The sequence below is a fragment of the Coturnix japonica genome, chromosome 15, assembly GCF_001577835.2.
Source record: "Coturnix japonica isolate 7356 chromosome 15, Coturnix japonica 2.1, whole genome shotgun sequence".
NCBI classification, from domain to species: Eukaryota; Metazoa; Chordata; class Aves; order Galliformes; family Phasianidae; genus Coturnix; species Coturnix japonica.
Genome location: NC_029530.1, coordinates 4,137,998 through 4,162,083, shown reverse-complemented (window position 1 = coordinate 4,162,083; position 24,086 = coordinate 4,137,998). Strand labels below are relative to the sequence as shown.

At 39.2% G+C, this 24,086-nt stretch overlaps 1 protein-coding gene and 1 non-coding gene across 2 annotated transcripts in view; both read left to right on the top strand.

The window, feature by feature from the left end:
* The window catches only part of DNAH10 (dynein axonemal heavy chain 10), a 49,714-nt gene that overhangs the window by 17,849 nt on the left and 7,779 nt on the right, over nucleotides 1–24,086 (top strand). The window contains exons 29-66 of the mRNA XM_015877792.2: nucleotides 285–518; nucleotides 919–1,142; nucleotides 1,593–1,862; nucleotides 1,950–2,133; nucleotides 2,624–2,758; nucleotides 3,168–3,320; nucleotides 3,711–3,899; nucleotides 3,991–4,137; nucleotides 4,837–5,028; nucleotides 5,207–5,325; nucleotides 5,490–5,648; nucleotides 5,977–6,112; nucleotides 6,229–6,351; nucleotides 6,731–6,865; nucleotides 7,170–7,383; nucleotides 7,854–7,973; nucleotides 8,835–8,980; nucleotides 9,366–9,518; nucleotides 10,141–10,401; nucleotides 11,039–11,211; nucleotides 11,580–11,673; nucleotides 12,179–12,346; nucleotides 12,654–12,842; nucleotides 13,485–13,656; nucleotides 14,538–14,741; nucleotides 15,531–15,611; nucleotides 16,041–16,238; nucleotides 16,722–16,883; nucleotides 17,468–17,642; nucleotides 18,283–18,464; nucleotides 18,945–19,081; nucleotides 19,903–20,120; nucleotides 20,356–20,577; nucleotides 21,126–21,273; nucleotides 21,479–21,758; nucleotides 22,088–22,317; nucleotides 23,218–23,491; nucleotides 23,911–24,015. Of these exons, the coding sequence (XP_015733278.1) occupies nucleotides 285–518; nucleotides 919–1,142; nucleotides 1,593–1,862; nucleotides 1,950–2,133; nucleotides 2,624–2,758; nucleotides 3,168–3,320; nucleotides 3,711–3,899; nucleotides 3,991–4,137; nucleotides 4,837–5,028; nucleotides 5,207–5,325; nucleotides 5,490–5,648; nucleotides 5,977–6,112; nucleotides 6,229–6,351; nucleotides 6,731–6,865; nucleotides 7,170–7,383; nucleotides 7,854–7,973; nucleotides 8,835–8,980; nucleotides 9,366–9,518; nucleotides 10,141–10,401; nucleotides 11,039–11,211; nucleotides 11,580–11,673; nucleotides 12,179–12,346; nucleotides 12,654–12,842; nucleotides 13,485–13,656; nucleotides 14,538–14,741; nucleotides 15,531–15,611; nucleotides 16,041–16,238; nucleotides 16,722–16,883; nucleotides 17,468–17,642; nucleotides 18,283–18,464; nucleotides 18,945–19,081; nucleotides 19,903–20,120; nucleotides 20,356–20,577; nucleotides 21,126–21,273; nucleotides 21,479–21,758; nucleotides 22,088–22,317; nucleotides 23,218–23,491; nucleotides 23,911–24,015 (6,706 nt within the window). The remainder of the gene's footprint in view (nucleotides 1–284; nucleotides 519–918; nucleotides 1,143–1,592; nucleotides 1,863–1,949; nucleotides 2,134–2,623; nucleotides 2,759–3,167; nucleotides 3,321–3,710; nucleotides 3,900–3,990; nucleotides 4,138–4,836; nucleotides 5,029–5,206; nucleotides 5,326–5,489; nucleotides 5,649–5,976; nucleotides 6,113–6,228; nucleotides 6,352–6,730; nucleotides 6,866–7,169; nucleotides 7,384–7,853; nucleotides 7,974–8,834; nucleotides 8,981–9,365; nucleotides 9,519–10,140; nucleotides 10,402–11,038; nucleotides 11,212–11,579; nucleotides 11,674–12,178; nucleotides 12,347–12,653; nucleotides 12,843–13,484; nucleotides 13,657–14,537; nucleotides 14,742–15,530; nucleotides 15,612–16,040; nucleotides 16,239–16,721; nucleotides 16,884–17,467; nucleotides 17,643–18,282; nucleotides 18,465–18,944; nucleotides 19,082–19,902; nucleotides 20,121–20,355; nucleotides 20,578–21,125; nucleotides 21,274–21,478; nucleotides 21,759–22,087; nucleotides 22,318–23,217; nucleotides 23,492–23,910; nucleotides 24,016–24,086) is intronic.
* On the top strand, nucleotides 18,495–18,566 carry TRNAA-UGC. The gene has a single exon. It is a non-coding gene; the product is annotated as a tRNA-Ala (tRNA).

Sequence of the window (24,086 nt, the reverse complement as noted above, 5' to 3'; positions counted from 1 at the left end):
CTGTACACAGGAGCAAAGTCAAGTATGTGATTATGCTTGCATGGCTTGGCATACAGGCTTCTCTTATGCTTGATTTTACAGTAGTATCTTCATACTCTCAGCTGCAAGAACATGCATACTTCCCTCTGTGCTCACACAGAGTGGCAATATAGGAAACCATATTTAAAACTAATTCCTTGTTGAAAGAACCTATACTGCTTGTGCAGTCTGTTTTGTCACCAGCTAAATGTAATCTAGTGTAATTCAATGCTGTTTGGTATTTTCTAATTTTATTTCCCACATAGATAATGGATGAAGCTGCAGAGGATCCAATAATTAAAAAATGCTGTGAAGCCCCAAATCGACTATCAGACCTCAACCATATAAATAATGTGCTGGAGAAATGTCAGAAAAGCTTGAATGATTATTTGGACTCGAAGCGAAATGCCTTCCCAAGGTTTTTCTTTATATCTGATGAAGAGTTGCTCAGTATCCTTGGCAGCAGTAGCCCACTTTGTGTCCAGGAACACATGATAAAGGTACAGTGTCTGGTTTACCAAAGTGCCCTTTACTTTTCCTGCATACAAACAACATCTTGGCAGCTTCTTCAAGAAATTTCTGAACAAAGCAAGCAGTTATGGTGGAGAAGGTTCAAGATATGACATAATGACCTATCATTAAATAACCTTCCTATAGCTCTTGAGAGGTCTTTACTTTCTAGGGAAAAAAAAAAGTCACTTAAGCCTGATCATTTGCTTTTTACTGTACAGTGGGGCTGCTGGGCTATGCATCAGTGTTTGTATTTGATTGCTCACAATCAGATCCATTTCTCTTTGGAGATGGTGAAAATTTCCTTTCAGCATTAAATGAGGGCTAGGTACACTTGAATCTTTCCAGCTTGATTTCTCATATGTCACTTTCTCTGTTGGTGCATTTCAGATGTATGATAACATAGCTTCCCTGAGGTTTCAGGATGGTGAAGGTGATAAGAAAATCGTCACGGCCATGATTTCAGCTGAGGGGGAGGTGATGGATTTCCGACAGGCCATACCTGCTGAGGGCAGAGTGGAGATCTGGATGACAGCAGTGCTGGAAGAAATGAGACGAACAAACAGACTTCTCACTAAGGAAGCTATTTTTCGATACTGTGAAGACAGAAGCAGGTGAAACAATCAGTGTCAAGATAATACAAGTACTTATATGACTATGAACCTGTAGTGATATAGAAAAACAGAAACTTCATTTTCTAATTTATACACAGCTTAGCCTCTATTTCAATAATGCAGGAGGAGTAAGGATACCTGCGTATGTAGGGATGCATATTATAACTAATCAGAAAAATTGTTTGCTATATATTTACTGTCTTGAACTTTCATTTTTAGCATGTGTGCACGTGTTATTATAAATTCTGCCTTGTCATTGTTACACACGGCATAGGTTGTTTTTCACAAGAATATTTCTTAGGCTTTAGAAATAATACCTCACGCCTTGATTTTATTCATCTTTATAAAGTTTTGGTCATGTTGTAGTTGTAGAAATAGGAGGGACTTCATTGTTGTGATCATTTACTTAAACAGTGACTCAGACTCCCACACTATATGTATTTCCCATAGAGTTGATTGGATGTTACTCTACCAAGGCATGATGGTGCTGGCTGCCAATCAGGTGTGGTGGACGTGGGAGGTGGAGGATGTCTTTCGAAAAGTGAAGAAAGGAGAAAAACAGGCAATGAAACTGTATGCTAAAAAAATGCACCGACAAATTGATGAGCTGGTTACTCGCATTACAGAACCCTTGAGCAAAAATGACAGGAGAAAGTACAACACTGTTCTCATTATTGATGTTCATGCCAGAGATATTGTTGATACATTTGTCAGAGACAGGTAAATCCTCAACCTCCTGAGAAAGTACCAAAGCCATAAACAATACATCTATCTTTATCCTCATGTGTGCATGTCTCTCTTGTGTAGCATTCTGCAGGCTCAGGAGTTTGAATGGGAAAGCCAGTTGCGCTTTTATTGGGACCGAGAACCAGATGAGCTGAATGTGCGACAGTGTACAGGGGCGTTCTCATATGGTTATGAGTACATGGGTTTGAATGGACGTCTTGTGATAACCCCACTTACAGATCGTATCTATCTCACATTCACACAGGTATATGTTAAAAGAGTTTTTTTTTTAACTAACTTGCACTTTTAAAATATGCTTCTATGCCATCACTTCATTGGCAACCAGGACATAAAGTAGAAAAAAAAATACAACAGTGTGAACACAAATATGTAATAAGTAGGTTGCTATAGCCTTCTAAACTTAATTGCTTTGAAGATAATATAGAATGCATGCACAAATGAGATTTAAGGCTTGTTGTATCCATGGGTTTGTTTGTGAATTTGCTACCAGCTTAATACAAATCCTTTGTGTAGTGGAAATGCTGAGCCATGGCTTGAGCCAGCGACTGATCATCTGGTAGGAAGTCAGGGCCAAGCTAGGGGAGCTCAGGTGCACACCTCATTTAAAGGTTGACAGTGGTGGCAAGGTTATCTTGCTGGAGATTCCTGTATAACTGAAGCCTTATGAAGGTAAGCAGCTTCTGTTGCTGCGTTTTCCATTGTGTTGCACTTTGCTTTTTGGTCTGTCTTCAAAGGCTTTATCAATGTTTTTGGGAGGAGCACCAGCAGGGCCAGCAGGTACAGGGAAAACAGAAACAACCAAGGATCTGGCCAAAGCACTGGGCTTGCTGTGTGTGGTGACAAACTGTGGAGAAGGCATGGATTTCAAAGTAAGTTTTTAAGATCTGTATTCTCTGGGAAAGAACCATTTACTGTTCTATTTCAGCTCACAGAGGAAGCACATATTTAGAACTTCTGAACATGTGCCTCCTTTAGAGTTTCTGTGCCAATTGGTAATGAAACAGAGTAAAAAATAACTATTTTGAATACATGCTGGAGGGAATTAGAAGATTCTGTTTGTGCTTTCAAACAGAGTAACAATGGCTAAGTGTGTCAAGGCTCATTATGGGCTATCTGTGCTTGGCAAATAGTTATTGAAAGATCTTAGCATGGATTGCTAGCTCCTGCATGTATCCAGAGATTTTTACCCAGTCATTAAGGGTTTTAGCATGTTCCAGTTTGCTGATGGTGGATTTTTTAATGGACTTACTGCTAAGATGTTTTTCTTCTTCTTGTCAGGCAGTTGGTAAAATCTTCTCTGGTCTTGCCCAGTGTGGAGCATGGGGATGCTTTGATGAATTCAATCGTATCGATGCTTCTGTGCTTTCAGTCATTTCTTCTCAGATTCAAGTTATTCGAAATGCTTTAATGAATCATCTGAAAATGTTTCAGGTAAAGACTGAAAAAGAAGAGTAATTGTGAAGGCTGATCTTGTGCTAGAGACCAAGATCCGGGACCTGACCCAACCAGATCAAAGGGCTATTTCTGTGGTAATTACTTTGTGCTGAGTATTTTGGACTCCAGAATATGTTCTCTGAGATTCAGAGATACTAAATCTTTGCTTATTTCCTAAACCTTTGCTAGATTCTTCCTTTGTGAAGTAGGAGAAAGGTAGGCCAAATAGAAAATAGTAATTAAATTAAAAAAACATTTATATCTAAAGCTGAATTTTGAACACATTGTCCTTAGCATGTGTCCTAGTGTTGATGGTTTTCTCTTTCAGCAAATGGTAATATTTCAGTTCCAAACATACATGGTTCTAAAGTTTTCATGTGCTTTTAGTTTGAAGGACAAGAAATCAGCCTTGATAGCCGAATGGGCATTTTTATTACAATGAATCCTGGTTATGCTGGTCGGACTGAGCTCCCAGAGTCTGTAAAAGCTTTGTTCAGGCCTGTGGTTTGTATTGTACCAGATCTTCAGCAAATCTGTGAAATCATGCTCTTTTCTGAAGGATTCCTCACAGCAAAGGTAAGAAAATTGTATTGCTCTCCATACCCTTGTATGCATGTTCAGTGCTTTTTTGTGACTTCACGTTTGTGATTATTTAACTCTCAAACAGATCCTTGCCAAAAAGATGACAGTGCTTTACAAGCTGTCAAGAGAACAACTTTCTAAACAACATCATTATGATTTTGGGCTTCGGGCCCTTAAATCAGTGTTGGTGATGGCTGGGGAACTGAAAAGAGGATCGCCAGACCTCAGTGAGGTAGTCTTGCCACTTAGTTACCCTCTGCAGCTCATACTTCTCATTGGGAATAGTGTATGTTTACACATTTGCTGTAGCTTGTCTGTATTTGAAATAGAAGCACTGGTGTTCTTTGTCATATTATTTTTTTCTTCTGAGCTTCATGATGTCCTCTGCCAGCAAGATAGCATCAGAATGAGGGAGGGAAACCTATAAAACATGAGGTGTTTTACTTCATGTGCAGCCTTGATATTGGATCCAGGTTGCACCATTTATCCTGGATAAATAGTGAAAACTACTTTCTGAAGATAATACCCAAAGTGGGTGCTCCATTTGTGCCACTGTTCATTTGGTAGCTCAAGCAATACGTCATACTTACAAACGAAAGCTATTCAATGCTGCATTGACTGCAGAATTTGGGAATGTTTATAAAACAATTGGTTATTTCAGCATCAAATCAAGGAAATTATAGTATGACCACTCCAGCCACATAGCATTGTGTTAATATAGTTGGAAAAGGCAGTGTATTATTCTTAACTATTGGTCAACTTAATCCTTTTAAAATGGTTTTTTTTTCCACTAGTAACTGAAGCCAAGAAAGCATTCTCAAAGCTGTACTAAAGTAATTGTGCAATGGTTTTTAGAGATGTTTGAAATTACCACATATTAGATAATTGGTTTGCTGTTTGGTAGAGATTGATTCTGCTGTATTTTGTCTAGGAAATTGTACTGATGAGAGCTCTACGAGATATGAATCTTCCTAAATTTGTGTTTGAAGATGTACCTCTCTTCCTTGGCCTAATCTCTGACCTGTTTCCTGGCCTGGACTGCCCTCGAGTCCGCTACCCTGACTTTAATGATGCTGTAGAACAAGTGCTTGAAGAAGCTGGTTATATTGTTTTACCAGTTCAGGTATACAAAATGTTAATTGCCTGAGTTTTTGTTGTAAATGTTAGGCTATGTATGCATTGCTGCACTCCAGAATGGTTCCAGGAAGACTTAGTAGATGTAGACCAGCTGCTGATCTTGTCCATAGACTTGAACATGACTCCAATGGTCAGTCTGTTGGATTAATATGTATTTTTTTCAGGTGGATAAAGTTGTTCAGATGTATGAGACAATGTTAACTAGACACACTACGATGGTGGTTGGACCTACTGGAGGTGGCAAATCAGTTGTCATTAATTCTTTATGCCAAGCCCAGAACAAGTAAGTATGTGATTTGATACATGGAAATTTGGTTGTAAAATGACATCATTCAGACTTGTGTAGTCATGACAGAATCATTAATAGCTAACCATAACATATATGCTTGGGTTATCACGAGATAGTATTATGTCATCATAATATTTCTTTTCTTGCTGTATTTCTAGGCTGGGATTATTGACAAAGCTTTACACACTGAACCCTAAAGCTATGTCTGTGATTGAACTGTATGGGATCCTTGACCCTGTCACAAGAGACTGGACAGATGGAGTCCTGTCAAACATTTTTCGGGAAATCAACAAGCCTACTGACAAGAAAGAACGAAGGTAGACAGCTAGAAATTATTGTGATAACTTTTAGGTACTGAATTTTATGTCAACTTTTATTTTTTTTAATATAATAATAAATATTTGATACTGTGCTAGTTCAGAAACAAATGCTAAGTGAATACAAAGAGTCTAGGGGGGTCTTTCTATTTCTTGTCTATTTCTATGTCTCATGAGATGAATAGAAACTATACAGCTATCAGAAATGCAGGGGAGGCTTCAGAACAGCTGGACTGACATTGATGCCTTTGATGGTATGTCTGAGTTCTGAAATGTGTGACTGAAATCAGAGATTAGTCACCGTATCGCTTGGCTCCTGTGTCCACAGGTACATTCTGTTTGATGGAGATGTAGATGCTCTCTGGGTTGAAAACATGAATTCTGTCATGGATGACAATAAGTTATTGACCCTGGCAAATGGGGAGAGGATTAGACTCCAGTCACACTGTGCACTGTTGTTTGAGGTAGGTTGTAGCTGTACATGAAAGGGGTTAGATGAAGCTAGATCTATACAGCCTGAAAAAGTAGTTACTGTGTGTATTCTTTAAAGGCATGATTATGTGGTGTGTTTGTTTTGCAGGTTGGTGACTTACAGTATGCATCTCCTGCCACAGTATCCCGCTGTGGAATGGTCTTTGTGGATCCTAAAAATCTGAGATATAAGCCTTACTGGGAGAAGTGGACAAATGGGAGACAAAATGAGGTGGGAATTTCTGCATTTGTTCATAGAGTGTTTTTATTAAATACTGAACTGTAGAAAGATGTGGAAAAAAACCGAAACACGTAACATCTTTGTAATGTCAGTCTCACCTTCTGAATTGGCTTACAGTTCATTTGTCATTAAGTTCTGAAGTAAGACAACTTAGTTACTTTCACCTGATGAACGCAGAACCTCAGCTGTTGCAAAATCTGTCTGTATAACAGTGTTCAATTTCTTAATTTGCCTGTACTCTGTCATTGATAGAAGCGATTCCTGTAAGAGCAATCATACTTGGTCGTCCAGGTGTTGATAGGAAACTCTGCTTTCACAATCATCCTTCCACTTTGCTGTGTGTTTAATTATTGTCCCTTTCTTCCCTCAGGAAGAGAGAACTGAATTGAATCGTCTCTTTGAAAAATATGTGCCCAGCCTTATTGATTTGATTATAGAGGGAGTTGTGGATGGCAAACAAGAACAAAGACTGAAGACCATTGTTCCTCAAACAGATTTAAATATGGTGAGGAATAGAAAATAAAGGTTGAAAAAGTTTATCTTAGAGGTGGAGCTGAGTAATGAAGACAAAGGAAATCACAAGAGTAGAGTTCACAGTGAAGTGTCAGTTTGATATCAAGAAGCAACAGGAACAGTCAGTTCCTTACCAGTGCTGTCCTGCTATCACTAATACTTGTATCAGTAGATACATCTGTAAAGACAAAAGATAAGCAAATACTAAAACAGCAGAAAACATAAGAGCTTTTACCTATCTAAATAGTGATTCTGTTTACATTTTTGAATTCTTTTTTTTTTTTTTTTTGCAACAGATAGTTCAGCTGACTGTGATGCTGGAAGCTCTACTTGAGCAGTCTGCGGATGCTGATGTTCTAGAGTGCTTTTTCTTGGAAGCTTTATATTTCTCTTTAGGTGCTTCTCTTCTTGATGCTGGAAGAATGAAATTTGATAAACACATTAAACGTATTTCCTGTATGTCAACTGTTAACGATGAGAACGTCCTGGCTAAGCCAGGGGAGCTGCCAGGTAGGGTTTTATCATAATATACTACAAATCCCATTGATTATGTTGGAAAAGTCTTGGTTTCATTGAAATGAGAACATTGTTCTTCCTTCCAGCTGTCTGTCCTGATTGCAAAAAAATGTTTGATGTTCCCTGAAGAACTGTCACTAAAAAACATGTAGGGGTAGTGTTGCTAGCTGCCTCTTAGCTACTGTCTTACATTCACAAAACAGTACTTTTCTGTGTCAGCCGGAAAATGTAAACAGTGGAAGGAAAAACAAAAAGGGAAATGAAAACTAATAGAAAAGTGTTTATTAATTAAAAATATGACCCAAGTACTGGACTAGGAGAATTTTGTTGGATGCCTCTCTGGTTAAATGACAAGTGGAACAGTGTTGCTCTACTTGGTCGAGAATCACATCCTTTACTTTCATTTCAGTCTTATGAAACATTAAAGTGTCCTAGGAACCTTGTAGCTGCTTAATGGTTTTCAGGTCAGCTGCCAACTTTGTATGACTTTCATTTTGATGGAGTTGAAATGAAGTGGGTGCCTTGGCTGAAACTTGTTCCTGAATATATCCATGATCCTCAAAAGAAATTTCTTGACATCCTCGGTGAGTGTAAGATTAAAAAAAAAGTGACAGTTTGCTTTTACTTTATAATAAGTGAGTGGCACTGAGCATGAGGTATCCTCACTGTGTGCTGAAGATCATCTACTCGTGTTCAGTTTCTTGTGATGACAGAAACCAATTTATTTAATGCTCTTGTCATAGTAGATTAGCAGGAATAGAGTTGATATTTGCAACACTGAGTAATAATGAAATGAGGAAGAACTTCTTTTTTTCAGTGCTGAAGGCATTTTGAGAGGGTCAGAAGAGCAGAAGATTGAACATCACTTGTTCAAGTGCTCTGTAGATAAAAAGTACATTTTTAAGGCCATTATTAGCTGTTACTTGAAATACTGTATAATGATGACAAGTGCTTTTCATATTTAAGGATAAATTGGTCCAGGTTATTTTACAGTAAGATTCAGCAAGCACAGATTAATTTCACTGACACAATAGGTAATGGTGTGGTCTATAAAATTGTTCCTGATGGCAGGCTGTTCGCATAGAACAAAATTCATCACTATGTGCTTCAGGGAAAAATAAGTCCTGATCCAAATATATCGTGATTGTGTCCTTGGAATTGGGATTACATGGGATTTAACCAGTCTGTGGCCCTCCTATGTGTAGAATTAATTTTCTTACATGTCAATAGCAGAAAAAGAGCCCAGTGATAAAAATTGAACAGTGGTGGTTAAGCAGTTAAAGTTTTTCTTTAGCATTGTTAGTAAGTTGATATTTCAGGTTATGTCTTTGTGTAAATGTATGTTAATCTGTTGTGAAACTGATCCAGCTGTGTTCTATAAATGTAAATCCCCCTGGCTGCACTGCCTTCTTTTAACCTGCAGTTCTATTCATGATCTTTTTCAGTGCCTACAGTGGATACAACACGCACTACTTGGTTGCTAGAACAGATGGTAAAAATAAAACGCCCAGTTGTTCTTGTAGGCGAATCAGGAACTTCTAAAACAGCAACAACACAAAACTTCTTAAACAGTCTGAACGAAGACCTTAATGTACGTATGAGGCATTTTGCCTTGCTTATGAAGCTGCATTTTTGTTTTGTGACCCTGTATTAAATTTCAGAAGCCTGAGTCTGTGGGTAGCAGCATTGACTTTGATGCCTCACGTGGGTTCAGAGATCTAATTGCAAGCTCAGGCCTAAATTGTATGGATGATTTGAAAATTCTTAACAGAAATATTTTGTTCTTTTACTTTATCAAAGATTTAAGAAGAATTTCACTTTTTTGGTGTCTGTAATTCAAATGAGTAACTGAACCAGAGGATTGTTTCTGATACGTCTGACAATTTAACATAAAGAATATTTTTTAGAATGCTGTAGTTTGGAGGAGGGAAAAAAAAGATAAAAATCCATTCTTATCAATTTCCTCCCCTTTGCAGCTTCTCCTAGTGATTAACTTCTCTTCCCGTACAACATCAATGGACATTCAGAGAAATCTAGAGACAAATGTAGAGAAACGTTCTAAAGACACTTATGGCCCTCCTATGGGAAAACGTCTCATTATTTTCATGGATGATATGAATATGCCAAGGGTAAGCTGCCACTGGTTAGGAAGATATTTTAGGAGCATTTGGGGTGGCACTGATGTCATCCTTTCATATACAGATCCAACTGCATGAAAGGACTAGATCTAATATCACAAGTCAAGGAGATTCACAGAAGTACATAACTGTTTTTTAGTTTGGGAACTTCAGAACAGCTGTATTTGCATGCAATATGGGGTATTTTTTTCTATTGCAGTATTTGTCCTCTAGATAAGAAATATTTCCTTTTGAATCACTTCTTAGAGAATCATAGAATCGCTCTGGTTGGAAGAGACGTTCTCGATCATCAAGTCTAACTCTAAATGGTGTTAAAATCATTTGTCTTTGGCCTAGTATTGGTTACAGGATGTTTCTTGTAGAAACCATCCCTTCCTCCCTGGAACTGGAGCAGGAAAGGATGTGTATTTTTAGTTTATCTTAGAGAAGAAGCAGTTTTATTGTATGGGACATTGAAATGAATGTTCACAGTCAGTGCCAGAGATCTACCAAGTGCTATGAAGTCTGTGTAATGCTGTCCTGAGTAGGGAGCAAAATATTTTCATGTTTATAGCAGTATTTGGCTTGTTGATATCCCGTGCTCTAAAAATATTGCTTCTTTTGTGTTGCAAAGGTTGATGAATATGGCACGCAGCAACCCATTGCCTTGTTGAAGTTGCTACTAGAAAAAGGTTACTTATATGACCGCAGTAAGGAGATGAACTGTAAAATGCTCCGAGATCTGGGTTTTGTTGCTGCCATGGGGAAAGCTGGAGGAGGTCGGAATGTAGTTGACCCTCGATTCATCTCACTCTTCAGTGTTTTTAACGTACCTTTTCCTTCTGAGCAATCACTGGATTTGATCTATGCCTCCATCCTGAAAGGCCACACTGCGGTAATTTCACTGTTGTTAAAGGATCGCTTAGCGGGTTTAATTTGAAATCTACATATATTTCTTTGTTGTCACAGGATCTAAAAACATTTGTCATCATGTTTCCTTCTCATTTAGGGTCTCATGCAAACTTTTTCCTTCTTGTATTTCTTGTATTTCTCAGGCTGTGTTGATAAATTCTTGAATAACATTCAAACTTTCAAATCAGGAGGTAGTTTATAAAACTGATGCTTTTAACTGACTGCTGTGAGTTGAATCGTTTAGGTCTTGTTCCTATAACCAAATGCACAAAGGTCAGAAAACCCCCAAATGACAGTGAAAAATTCAGTACAATGCAGTAGGCTGTGTTGTTATACAGTTAAACTGAAAAATCAAGTAACAGAAGAGTAGTTTATTTTTTCTCATGTGGAAACACTGTAGAAATTCCAGTCATTGAATGTGACGTTATTTTCAATGAATATGGACTGTACTCAAACCATTTCACTTCTGTATGGTCACAGGAATGCTGCTCGGGAATACAAACTTCTAAAAATGTCTGCTCTAAGTTATTTGAGCAGCTGGAAAGCAGCGTGTGTTTGATAGTGATCAGTATTCTGTGGGCAGCTGCATGAAAACATTTCTTTTTTTCTCGTGTTTGCAGGTGTTTGATGAGTCTATATCAGCCATCTCTGATACCATAACAAAATGCACCTTGGAGCTTTATAAAAGGATTATCTGTGACCTACCCCCTACTCCTTCCAAATTCCATTACATTTTCAACCTGCGGGACCTTTCTAGAGTCTATAATGGACTTGTTCTTACAACCCCAGAGAGGTAAGAATATAAAAATTGTCTTCAGTAGTTCTTTACCCATTGGTTTATATGAAGCTGGGGGAAGATGAGGTAGCTTGGTATATGAAATAAATCAGATATCATTGCTTTTCATTAAACCTTCACCAGAATGAGAAGATGTTCAGGAACATCCTGAGTTATGATACTACTTTTGATGACGGATGCTATTGCGTTAGTCCTTCTTAAATAAGATACCTGAAGGTAGTGATGCAACTTTTTCATCTTTATGAAGAGGGGAAAAAGAAAAGAAAACCCACCACTAAAACAGTTTAAAAAAAAAAATAAATCAGTCCAAACTTTGATCAAGATCAATTTGTTTGGGTCAGTCTGATATTCTGATATTAATGCAGGTTTCAAACAGTCACCCAGATGGTGAGAGTTTGGAGAAATGAGTGCCTGAGGGTTTTCCACGACAGGTTGATTAATGAAGAAGATAAAGCTTTGGTGAGTAATTTCTTTCAGTTTTTAGTAGTTGCTGAATATTGCTGTGGCAACCAATTTGCAACAGCAATGTTACCAACATACGTTCAGGTCTTACAGTCATACTGCAGACATCTCTAACCACTGTGTTGCTACTACATAACCTTAAAATGCAGTCTGTGCATGGCTGACTAAATGAGATCAGCTGAAGGAACAGTAAATGTATATATATATATATATACACATGTGGATATATATATATATATAATTTAATTGGGTATATCTGTCTTTAATTTCTACAATCCATTGACTTGAATGGTTCCCAAACTTCCTCTTAGACCATTTTGTATCGTAGAACATGAAGGACATTGTGGTCTGGTTCTTCTGGTAACATCGCTGGCTTCTTCTCTTTGAAATCAGTCAATATTTGACTAAGAACGTGCATTATTAATATCACTCTTCTGAGTGTTCCTGGACTCAGAAATACCTGCTTTGTTGTGTTGCCTAACTTTATTTCTTATACTCAAAGGTACAAGAACATATCAAAAACCTGATTGAAGAGAATTTCAGTGATGAATTGGAAGATGCTATGAGGGATCCTATTCTTTTTGGAGATTTCAGGATGGCACTGAATGAAGGAGAGCCTCGTGTTTATGAAGATATACAAGACTATGAGGTGGCAAAACATCTCTTTCAGGTACTGTGCTTCAACTTGGAACTGTGTGCGATTGTTGTGTCTTTGCATGAGGAACGGGCAGGAAATTGCATCAAACAAGGTGAAAGTGGTTCTTCGATGCCCATACAACAGTTGTGCACAGAAGACTCTCATTTGGAGTCTGGAGTAATGAAAATTGAGGGTCAGCTCTGGAGTTGGCAGTGCTTTCCAATTATTTATTTTCCTTGATGATCTTATCAAGCAATAATGTGGCTAAATTTGTTGTTATTTTATTAATGTTATTTTTTACTTGGTCTCCTAGTAGCATTCTGACCACCTTTCTCTGCAGGAGATTTTGGAGGAATATAATGAGGCTAATATTAAAATGCATCTGGTTCTTTTTGATGATGCTTTGGAACATTTAGTCCATGTATATCGTATCATACGGATGGATCGTGGCCATGCCTTACTCATAGGAGTGGGAGGCTCAGGAAAGCAGTCTCTTACGAGATTGGCTGCCTTTACAGCTGGATGTGAGGTTAGTGTCTGTGCATCTTTGCAATGGAAGAAAACAAGGGAAGCAATAGTGGGATGAGGGTTAAATTGGATGGGGATGAGAGGAGGAGGGGAAAGGCAGTCAAGATAAGATCAGGCTGGCATCTCTTCTGTGTGAAGAGAAAAACAGATTGATATGAGGTCTGGGCTGTGGGTGATCTAGGCAGGAAGTTCTCATTGCTTGAATCTAGATTTTGGCACTTGGGGACAGAAAACAAGGATGGGTTTTGGGGACAAATCCAATAGTACCTAATTATTGCTTTCGTTGCTTATCTGTACTACAGCAGCACTCTGGCGCTTCTCAAGGAACCTTATTGTGATTGATACTGTAATATTTTAGATAGGAAATGATCCTTCTTCAGTAGTTCCTTATGGAAATAGTTGACTTGGAGGGGAAGAATGGAAAAGGAGGGTGAATACAAGAGGCAATCAAATTTTAATAATGCAATCTTGTAGGTTCGTACAAATGTAATTATTTGGAAAGAGTGTAGTGCATAAATTTACTGATGGATGGGGGCCAAACCAAAACCTTTCATCCAATCCAGTTCAAATTGAGTTTCAAAGTTACCATTATGTCTTATTACCATTATATCTGTGTGTTCTTAATATTTGTTTGCATCCTTAGATATTTGAGATCACCTTGACTCGGGGATATAAAGAAAATAACTTCCGAGAAGACCTGAAAGGCTTGTACCAGAAGCTTGGTATTGAGAACAAGTCAATAGTCTTCTTGTTTACAGATGGCCATGTAGCAGAAGAGAGTTTCTTGGAGCTCATCAATAACATGTTAACTTCAGGTGATGCACACAGCCTGAATTACTGCCAGTTTAGTATCTGCTTGTGACTCAAGTGCACCTTTGGTCCAGCTGTCTCACACTGTATTTTCTGCTGCTGTAGTTAGATATACCTTTCAGTACTACCTTGGCCTTAATGATGGCTTTTTGACATCATATTGTGATTTATATGCATCTGGAGAGCTTAAAAGTCCACACCCATCATAGTTTTGCAGGAGCCTCAAGCTTTTTCTAAGACCAGAGTACAACTCCAGTTGTATTTCATCACAAGCCCTCTTTTCTCTCATTTGTTTTTGAATAGCATTTACCTGAGTGACAACAGTTGCTTGTGTGTATATCTTAAGCTACAGTTTAGTGTTTTTTATTGTATGCAAATGGCAGAGATTAGCAGCAGCTGGCACTGTGTGACCACCCTCTCTATAGAAGTTCATACAGCATCTGATTTGAATATTTTATCCCTTTGCATGTTATGGTTCTCTCTGTTCTGTTCTGCTTGGGTCGGTCATTAGGTAACTCATGAAATATTTGATTGAGAGACTGGAGGTGTGATTTGGTGGTTTCTAGGCACTAGTGAATATTTTCCTTGCATGAGTAAAAGCATTTTGTGTTCTTGTGACATTTTGTATACATTGCTGAAGCCCAAGCAAAACCAAAGCAGTTATTCCTATAAATCCCCATGCGTCATCTGAAGTACTTCCTCTACATTGTCCACTATGGGTGAGGAGGAGAAGCACAGAGAGATTAATAGGTTCATTTAGAAGTGCCCGGAATCATTTTTGCTGAACTAGGTTTGATACTTGTTACTCTGGCTTCCCATTTGCTCTGTCCCCAGCCATATGGTTACAAGTTATTCTCACTAGCATTTTTCTGTCCATATGTTACAGGAATGGTGCCAGCCCTTTTTGCAGATGATGAAAAAGACAGCATACTAAATCAGATTGGAGACGAAGCTATTAAAGCTGGTGCGAACCCAGCTAAACAGAGCGTCTGGCAATATTTTGTAAACAAATGTTCAAGCAACCTCCATATTGTCCTGGGGATGTCCCCAGTTGGGGACAGTCTGAGAACGTGGTGCAGAAATTTCCCAGGTATCATTGATATACACTGCTTCGTCCCTTCCCTGTCAAACACAGGTTTCTAGGCAAGACAGAATCTCCAGCAGACTCTCACAGCTAAAGCTGAGCAGAGCAGGTTTAATGATTGCACATTTGCATGATTTTTTCCAGTTGACTGCCATGTATCAGTGGGGATTATTGACTAACATTTAGCAGATCAGTTTGTTTTCCAGTTGAACTACTAGAAATCAATTAGTCATCCTCACTGAACTGGAAGTATACAGACTGCCTATGTCTACAGCCTCTCTTCTATAGTTTACAGAAGAATGTGTCATATTAAATCATTATGAAACTAGGATATGGTGGTAAGAGAAATGTTTTTATATCCAAAGCTAAAAGAAGAGTGGGTTAAGAAGGACACAGCTAAGAGAAAAACCACCTGGGCCTGGTGGATGCTACTGCAGAACAGGTGGCTGAAGGGTGTCCTAAGAGGACCAAGGAGACTCACAAATTGAGGTGTACTGGTGGGAATCCCAGTGCAGGCTTTAAAATATCTGGTTGTTGCTCTTGACTGCATCCTGTGGAATGGTGTAGCCTAAAGAATTGTACAATAGGTTTAGGAGGACGTAGATGCAATGCTGATTATTTACTATCAAGATGGAGGTACTGGCTTGATGGCAATTATTGTTCCTAAGTAGGAGCCTAATAAGACTAAACCTGAAAATTCTTGATGCGAACAAAGTTAAGCTTAGGTCTGTCTGAGAGATTAAGATGTAGTTTTACAAAGAAACTTTTCAGGCAACACTATGTTTTTATTTTAAGGTCTTGTAAACAATACTGGTATTGATTGGTTCTTGCCCTGGCCCTCCCAAGCTTTGTATGCAGTTGCAAAATCCTTTGTTGGTAAGTAAGATGTCAGTATTTTAACTCATTAGTCCTTGGATTAGCCTAAGAAATACATTCTTTACTTTGACTTTATTGTGGATTTCATCTTGCTTTCCTGCTGTGGATGCCACCATAGATCTACAAAGATGATGCAATATCCCAGTAAAAAAAATGTTTTTATTTGCCAGTTTCTTACTCAAATAGGTTTAAAAGACATGGCTAAGATTCAAGCCCGTAGCTCTGGAGATGATGTGACCTGGCTATCAGGATGCCTTTGTTCTCTTCTGAGCTCTATTTTGGCCTTGCTTTTTGTTCCTAGGAAGCAGATTTTTTCTATGCCTGGCTTAAATGTAATGTACATAAAAGAAAGAAGATGGTAATTGACGTCTACTTATCTATCTATCTATACATATTTATTTTTTTTTAATCTATTCTGACTGATTTTAGGAAGTAACAAACGCGTTCCAGAAGAGAACTGCGAGATGGTGGTTGAGCACATGGTCATGGTGCATGAATCTGTAGACAATTTCAGCAAGATGTTTCTGCAGAAATTAAGACGTATCAACCATGTCACACCAAAGAATTACCTTGATTTTATCCATACATTTTCAAAATTGCTTGAGGAGAAAAATGAGTTCAATTTAGGTAAGACTGCGTAGACTAATGTCCTGACCACATATGACTGTTCGGATTCTGTCCAGTGTTGTGTTTACCCCGGATTCTTCTGTGAATGAACCCGAGCCAGGATTTCTAAAGCAGATACTCCTTTGCTTGAGGAAGGGTGATTAGATCTAATGGTAGCTCAGCCTAACTCAAGGTTTGACATTCTTCCTCAAACAGCAATTCTTATTCATGCTTCGGTGAGTACTGAAGCATGCAAAGAGGGTCACATATCAGCAGTGCAGTAGTGAAAGCAAGTAAAGGTGCAGGGCCACTTATTGGCAGCACAGGTAACTTTAATGATGTCTTGTGTGCAAAGCTTATGAAATAAAAAATCTTTCACAGTGATTTTCCTGTCATAACTGAGGTGTGTTGCAAAGTGCACTTATAAGCACGTCTACCTTCTATGACGTTGTCTACTGCTGTGCAATAATACCAAGGAATCACTAATATTTCTCTCCTTTCTAGCACAATGCAAACGGCTGGAGAGCGGCCTAGATAAACTGAAGGAAGCTAGTGTGCAGTTGGTTGAGCTGAACGAGAAACTTGCAGAGCAAAAGATTGTGCTAGCAGAAAAATCAGCTGCTTGCGAGATTTTGTTAAAAGAGATTGCAGAAAACACTGAAATAGGTAGGTAGTTTATAACTGCTGAAGTGTCCCTCAGGCTAAGCAAGGCTTGCATAGCCTGTGTTGGGTTGGAAGCCACTTTAAGAGCTCCAGATGCTTTTAGAGATGACCCGCTTGTTCTGCCTGTGCTGATGCAGGATCTTTCTAGAAGAGCAGGTCCTGCATTCTAACCAGATGCACATTTTTCCTATATATATTTGGTCTACTTAGTGCATGTGAATACTATGTGCTCCGGCCCTTGTCTTCCCTTCCTAAGTTATAAGGAGTAATGTGGGAAAGAGGCAACAGCAAGAAAGGGATCTTGTGTTTCAGAAATGCTTTTGGAGGAAAGTCAGAGGGAAGCACACTAGAAGTGATTATCTGTGCTTTGTGTGGAACTCTGATGGTATTGCCATCCTGGTGATGGATGGAGCCCTGTAAACACTGGCAAGCTAGAAATAGAAGGGCACTGCTTTGGTGGTGATTTCGGATTTTGAGCCAAAAGCACATGTATATTAGTACATATTAACACATATATTAGTACATTAGTACTGCTCTGCAAACAAATTCGATTAATCCATTTATGGTCCTGCTTTTATAATTTTTAGCTGAAACAAAGAAAAAACTGGCTGAAGAAAAAGCTAAGGAGATACAGGAACAGAATAAGGTTATTGCTAAGGAGAAGGCGGAAGCTGAGTCAGCTCTGGATGAAGTTATGCCTGTTTTAGAAGCTGCCAAACTGGAGCTGCAGAAACTTGACAAGTCTGATGTTACTGAGATCAGGTAGTTCATTTTAGATGTACAATAGCATAAATGCTTGGAAACTCATAGGGAGGTCATTTTAGAGTCAGCCTCACTTTCGTTGCAGGCATAGTGCGTGGGTTATCAGGCCGTAAGTTTCCCAGGTGCAGATGTCACAACAGAAGCCCAGGACTTCTCCTCAAGCCTGTTCTTTCTATTTGCAGCGATGTCTTGGTAGCATGAAAATGTACTTTTGTGCTGACTTACTTCTAGTGTTCTTATAATACATTTTGTATTTGGGGACAGGTATGAAATTGCACACAGTCCTTAGCTCCCCCCAGAACAGCAGGAGCTTTTCATTCCCTGCCACACTTGTCTAGTTTCTTTTCTGTGTTAGACCTCTGGATTCCTTCAGTACTGCACCCCCCACTGAACAGCTGCCTGATTGCACGAGGGAAAAATATAGGTCATGGTTTTATTGATCACATTGTTTGAATGCAACAACCAGTTCTGCGCCCTCATCTAGCTAACTAGTTCTTGTTTTGGCTGGATTCTATTTTTCCCTTTGTTTAAAATGCCTTATTTAATAGCTGTTGTTATATTTCATTAGCAGTGTCATTGGGAAGCACAAGTCTAGCATTGTGGTTTTTTTCCTCCATCGTCGTTTTTGCTTGTTTTCTAGATCCTTTGCAAAACCCCCTAAACAGGTGCAGTGTGTTTTGGAATGTGTTCTTATCATGAGGGGGTACAAAGAATTAAGCTGGAAGACAGCCAAAGGGATGATGTCAGAGGCCAATTTCCTGCGCTCTCTAATGGAGCTGGATTTTGATGGGATTACGTACGGCCAAGTGAAACATGTTCGAGGTAAATTACTGACCAAGGTAAATCATTAATGGGGATGTAGCTCAGTGGTAGAGCGCATGCTTTGCATGTATGAGGCCCCGGGTTCAATCCCCGGCATCTCCACTTTTGGAGCTGATAGTCCTTAATATGTTTGTCAGTGACACTGACAGTGTAAATGTGCCATGGCACCGAGCTGCGGGTTGTCCCTTCAGCTGTGAGGATTCTATGAGCCGCAGGCTTGGAATGAAAGTAACGCCGTGCTCAGCCCTCAGAAAACTGAAGGCTCTACCTTTTGTTTGAGAAGGAACTCGGGAAATCACTGTCAGTATTACTGTATAGTTACAGCCCACTACCTCCATCATGAGTTCAGAATCTTTTATATTCTGACAAGTGATCCATATAATCTGTCAAAATTGCTCAATATTGCTGTTTGGAAACCTTGTTTCTCTGAAGATTTCTGCACTATAACTTGGCTCACTTGCAATGTCTTTGTCCATTTAGCTGTGCTAAGGAATCTTAATACTACCTTCGCTGAAATGGAACAGGTCAGCAGAGCTGGCCTGGGAATGCTGAAGTTTGTTGAAGCAGTGATGGGCTACTGTGATGTAGTTAGAGAAGTCAAGCCAAAGAGAGAGAAGGTACAGTGCATGAATTCAGACTCTGAGCAGGATGAAACCTGATAACGCTTGGAGATTTCATAGTGAGGGGTTTCTGATGTGCTTCAGAAGAGGTGTTTGGAAATACTGCAGCACTGGTGAGGAATGTACAGTTATTATGTGCCGTGTCTGTTATGCTGTCATGCTGCAGAATGGGTTCCCATCCACTCTAGCGCTGAAAAGAGATGAGAGAAATGAGGTCGGGTGGAATTTGACAGTCTTACATGGTCAGAAAAGCAATTTTTAGCTGTCTACTGAAAACATGCTTGAAAACACGTGACACTTGAGCTCTGTCACACATCCGTGCCCCTTGAATGCTGACCTTCTAATCAACATTTTTTAGAGACTGGGACCTTAGCTGTGTTATGAAAGAAAATCTTATGGCACTGGGAAAATTCCTAACAGAAAATCTGCTTGTATACAGCTGACTACTGATAAAGTATATTTACTAGATGGGGGGCCTGACTATTTTTAAGGTCTTAATATCACTGTTATTAAGCAGACAAGCCTCATCTCTTGTCTGGGATGACAGTCCTGCTGACCTCTGATGTTGGCAGGACTGCTTACATCCTTAATACAGCTTATGTGTTGAGAACTCTGCTTCAGGAAGTTTGTCTGCTTTGGAGCTGCAGTTTCAGACCACAAGGTAAATGTTTAGGATGGGGAGAGGCAGACGAGGAAGTTTTGGCTGACACCATTTATGGTGCTTTAAAATACACCAGATAGCCAGAAAGAAGAACTTGATTTCTCTCCAAACCCCCTCTTTTCTCTGATAATACTCTATATTTTCCTTCATAACATAGGTGGCAAGGCTAGAACGGAACTATCTCCTAAGTAAGAGGGAACTGGATAAGATAAACGCAGAGCTAACAAGAATTCAGGAGGAGCTTAAAGCTTTGGGGGATAAGTATCAAGAGGCAATAAGAGAAAAGCAACAGTTACAAGAAGAAGCAGAGATTATGCAAAGAAGATTGGAAGCTGCTGACAAGCTCATCAATGGCTTGAGTTCTGAGAATGAGAGGTAAGTGTAGATTCCAAGAGGACTGTTCTTGACCTCAGAATATCAAATGCTAGGAATAAAATCTATGAAACTGAGATATTTTTGATTCAAATCTACTCAGTGTCATTACAGTAAATGAGAGAACAACAGACTGTACCTTTTGTGGTTGTCTCAATCATTAGATAAAGTAGCAGCAGTTGGAAAAGAATCCTCATCCCCTGGTACAGATTCACGCAGGATCCCATTTTTCTGTCAGGTGGGCAAAGGAATTAGAGGAGCTCAAGGTGAGAAAAGTGAAGTTGCTTGGAGATTGTCTACTCTGCGCTTCCTTTCTGAGCTATGAAGGAGCATTCGTCTGGGAGTTTCGTAACGAGATGATCTATCAAGTGTGGCAAGAAGACGTTCTTTCACGAGAGATTCCTGTCAGTCAGCCTTTTAGGTTAGAAAGCCTCCTGACTGATGAGGTGGAGGTTAGCAGGTATGTCCCGTTAAGAAATCAGTGACTGCTGTATCATGCAGTGGGAGTGTGAGTCTGGCACTGTGCGCTGAAGTGTAGGTGGAAAGACTGTTCTACTTCATGCCACAAGGGTGGCAAGGAGACAGTTATTTTCCTGGTTGGCAGAGGCTATTTGTTATAATGAACCATTGTTCTCTATACAAGTACATTCACTGAACCTTACCTTTTCATGAATGCATACCTTTTTATTAGTTATCTATAATATGTGTTCCACTCAAGGCTTAGCAGCAGTCTTTTCATTTACGTCAGTACATTTGGAATTAAACCTGTAGCCAAGTAACCCAAATTTCAGCTGCTGTGTGATTGCTCCCCAGATGCAGCAGTGTGAGTTGTGAGTGGTGTAGTCAATGAGTCAGTCTTAGTTTGGACACTGCTCTTGCAATCACATATGCTGCCTGCTTGCCTTGTGTTTCTAATAGTATACTTGAAGGATTGCATAATTTTACTGACTACTGAAATTCTCTGCTGTCCCATCAAGTTTGTGTTCCAGCTTGATCTTTGCTTCATAGGTGGGTTTCTCAAGGATTGCCTCCAGATGAGCTCTCTGTCCAGAATGGCATTCTGACAACATATGCAAGTCGCTTCCCACTCTGTATTGACCCACAACAACAGGCTTTAAATTGGATTAAGAAGAAAGAAGAAAAAAATAACCTGAGGGTAAAGATAAACAATAGTTTAATCTTGTTGGGTCTGATGGTTTGTTTGGGATATTTGCCAGCCTCAGTACAAGTGAGTGTAACCAAGAGGCTGTGCTGCTTGTGTTTTTTCTCAGCTCCAGGATGGAATTTCATGCAGGACAATGTCATGATCAGAAGCATAGTTGGAAGTCCCGTTTTCATAGCTTTCTGTTATTCTCTTGCAGATGTCTTCCTTCAATGACCCAGATTTCCTTAAACAGCTAGAACTTGCCATAAAGTATGGAAATCCTTTCCTGCTGCATGGTGTTGATGAATACATTGATCCTGTGATAGACAATGTCTTAGAGAAGAATATCAAAGTTGCACAGGGGCGAAAATTCATTGTCCTGGGTGACAAGGAGGTTGACTATGACAGTAATTTTAGATTGTACCTGAACACCACGTTAGGAAACCCAAAATATTCTCCCGCTGTATTTGGGAAAGCCATGGTTATCAATTATACAGGTAAGCAGTGTGTGTTTATTAACAAAATAGTCATGATGCTGTTTAGGGCCTGGGTGGTTATTTGAAACAAGAAAACTTTAACATTTAATAGTCTCACTAATACTTATTGTCTGATTTAATATAAACTTCTCACTTCTCTCTCTTAATCTGAAACACAAATGAAGATCTTATACCTGTCAGGTTAGGATGCATTGATACGATTAATTACAGTTATCATCCAAGCCACTCTGTTGCATTGCTGTAGTTTTATGAGATGACGAAGGTGAAATGGTTTGTCTAAAAGCAGTCCTTGTTCTTTTACAAAAGGCTGTTTTGTGTTGTATCTGTAGTTACGCTGAAGGGCTTGGAGGATCAATTGCTCAGTGTTATTACGGGTTTTGAAAAAAAAGAATTGGAAGAACAGAGAGAAAACCTCATCCAGGAGACAAGCTACAATAAAAACTTGCTGAAAGATCTGGAAGACTCTCTCCTTCGGGAACTGACATCGTCCACAGGAAACATGTTGGACAACATAGACTTGGTGCAAACCATGGAGGACACAAAAACCAAAGCTACTGAGGTACCAGCTGGTTGTCAGGATTTCGTTTTTAATAGGATTGAATCTTATTGAAACTTATTGAATCTCTTCTTTCTTTCTCATTGTGTTTCATTTTCTTTCATGAGAACCCTTCATACCTTTCAACCTAGTTCTTAGCTTTGAGAATGAACATGTTGTATCTTTCAGCACTGAGCAGTAATTTTTTTGCATCAGAGAACATTGTCCTATTTTCAGGACAGTCATTATTAGGACCAAAGAGATAGTTGTTCACAGTTTTAAAATGAAGAGTAAGGGATGTATATGTGCCAGCTCTGAAACAATCTTTGTCTTGTATCATATCAGATCTGAAATGGAAATTAAAGATTTTTGTTACTTAGGGAAGATGTAGGATATCTGTCCTTGGAGGCTTACAAGCCTTAGCTGGGCAAAGCCAAGGATGGCCTGACCTAGTGGTAGCAGTAATCCTGTTCTGGACTAAAAGTTGAAGTAAATGTCTACAGAGGGTCTTTCCAATGCTATTTGTATGATCCTACGTAAATCTTTTGACTTAGTTCAGGTGTCTCCAATTGAATGAGGACCCTGCCTCAGCAATGTCTCGTTCTCTCCTCAGACTATAAAGCCCCTATCTCCCTACAGAGTATTAAGAGAAATTTTGCTTATTTAAAGTATGAAAGTATTTAAAAATGAATGATTTGCATTTTCACATAGTTAGGGTTTTCTTGAAAGTAAGCTAATATGTGAACATTACTGCTCTTCAGTATCTTGCCTCCTGGTATTCGCGTGCTTTTAATGCATGCTGTTATGTAATTTTACATCCTATATATTAATAATTGTTTCAACATGGCTTAATACACTAATTATATGTGTATATTAATACGTCAGTGCATTAATTATATGTGTATAAAATCAATGTCTGGCTAGGTGATCGAAAAACTTAAACTGGCTGTGAAAACAGCGGCGGATATTGACCAGCTTCGAGATGGCTACAGAACAGCTGCCAGGAGGGGGGCCATTTTGTTCTCCGTTCTGTCTGAAATGGCGGTTGTCAACAAGATGTACCAGTACTCTCTGGTCTCCTTCTTAGAGGTTTTTGGACTCTCTCTTCGGAAATCCATGCCCAGTCCTATTCTTCCAAAGAGGTTAAAAACCATCATGGATACAGTGACTTTCAACACCTATAACTATGGCTGCACAGGTTAGTGCAGTTTAATGTTACTCTGTTGTTCGCCAGCTTTCAGCTGGTTTACATTAGAGGGGCAGATTATCAAACAATAACAAACCCACAGAGGTCTAGTTTTCAGCATTGTTCCTGGTTTACAGTCACTCCCTTCTACGTGAAGTACACGTATTACAACTTAATTAATTGAATCCTTTCTTAATCCAACTACAAATGGCACATTGCAGATATGGGTCTTACATTCCTGGGTGTTTCTCACAGGTGCCATTTTGACAGACTTGTACTCAGTCTGAACTTGTGCGAGCCTGATCCAGAGCCCTGTCTTCAGTCACCTTGAACTTCATGGGGTGACCAGGTGCAGGATGTAGATGTAAAGGCTGATGCTAAAACATTTGGGACTGGAGCAGATGGTTGAAAATGTTGTCCTTTTAACATAGGCTTGTTTGAGAGGCACAAGTTATTGTTCTCCTTTAACATGACTGTGAAGATAGAACAATCTGATGGCAGAGTGCCCCGTGATGAACTTGACTTCTTTTTAAAAGGTAATGTGAATATATTTGTATGGAAATATACGTGTGGTGATAGCTAGAGGATCTTTCAGAGATAAACATTG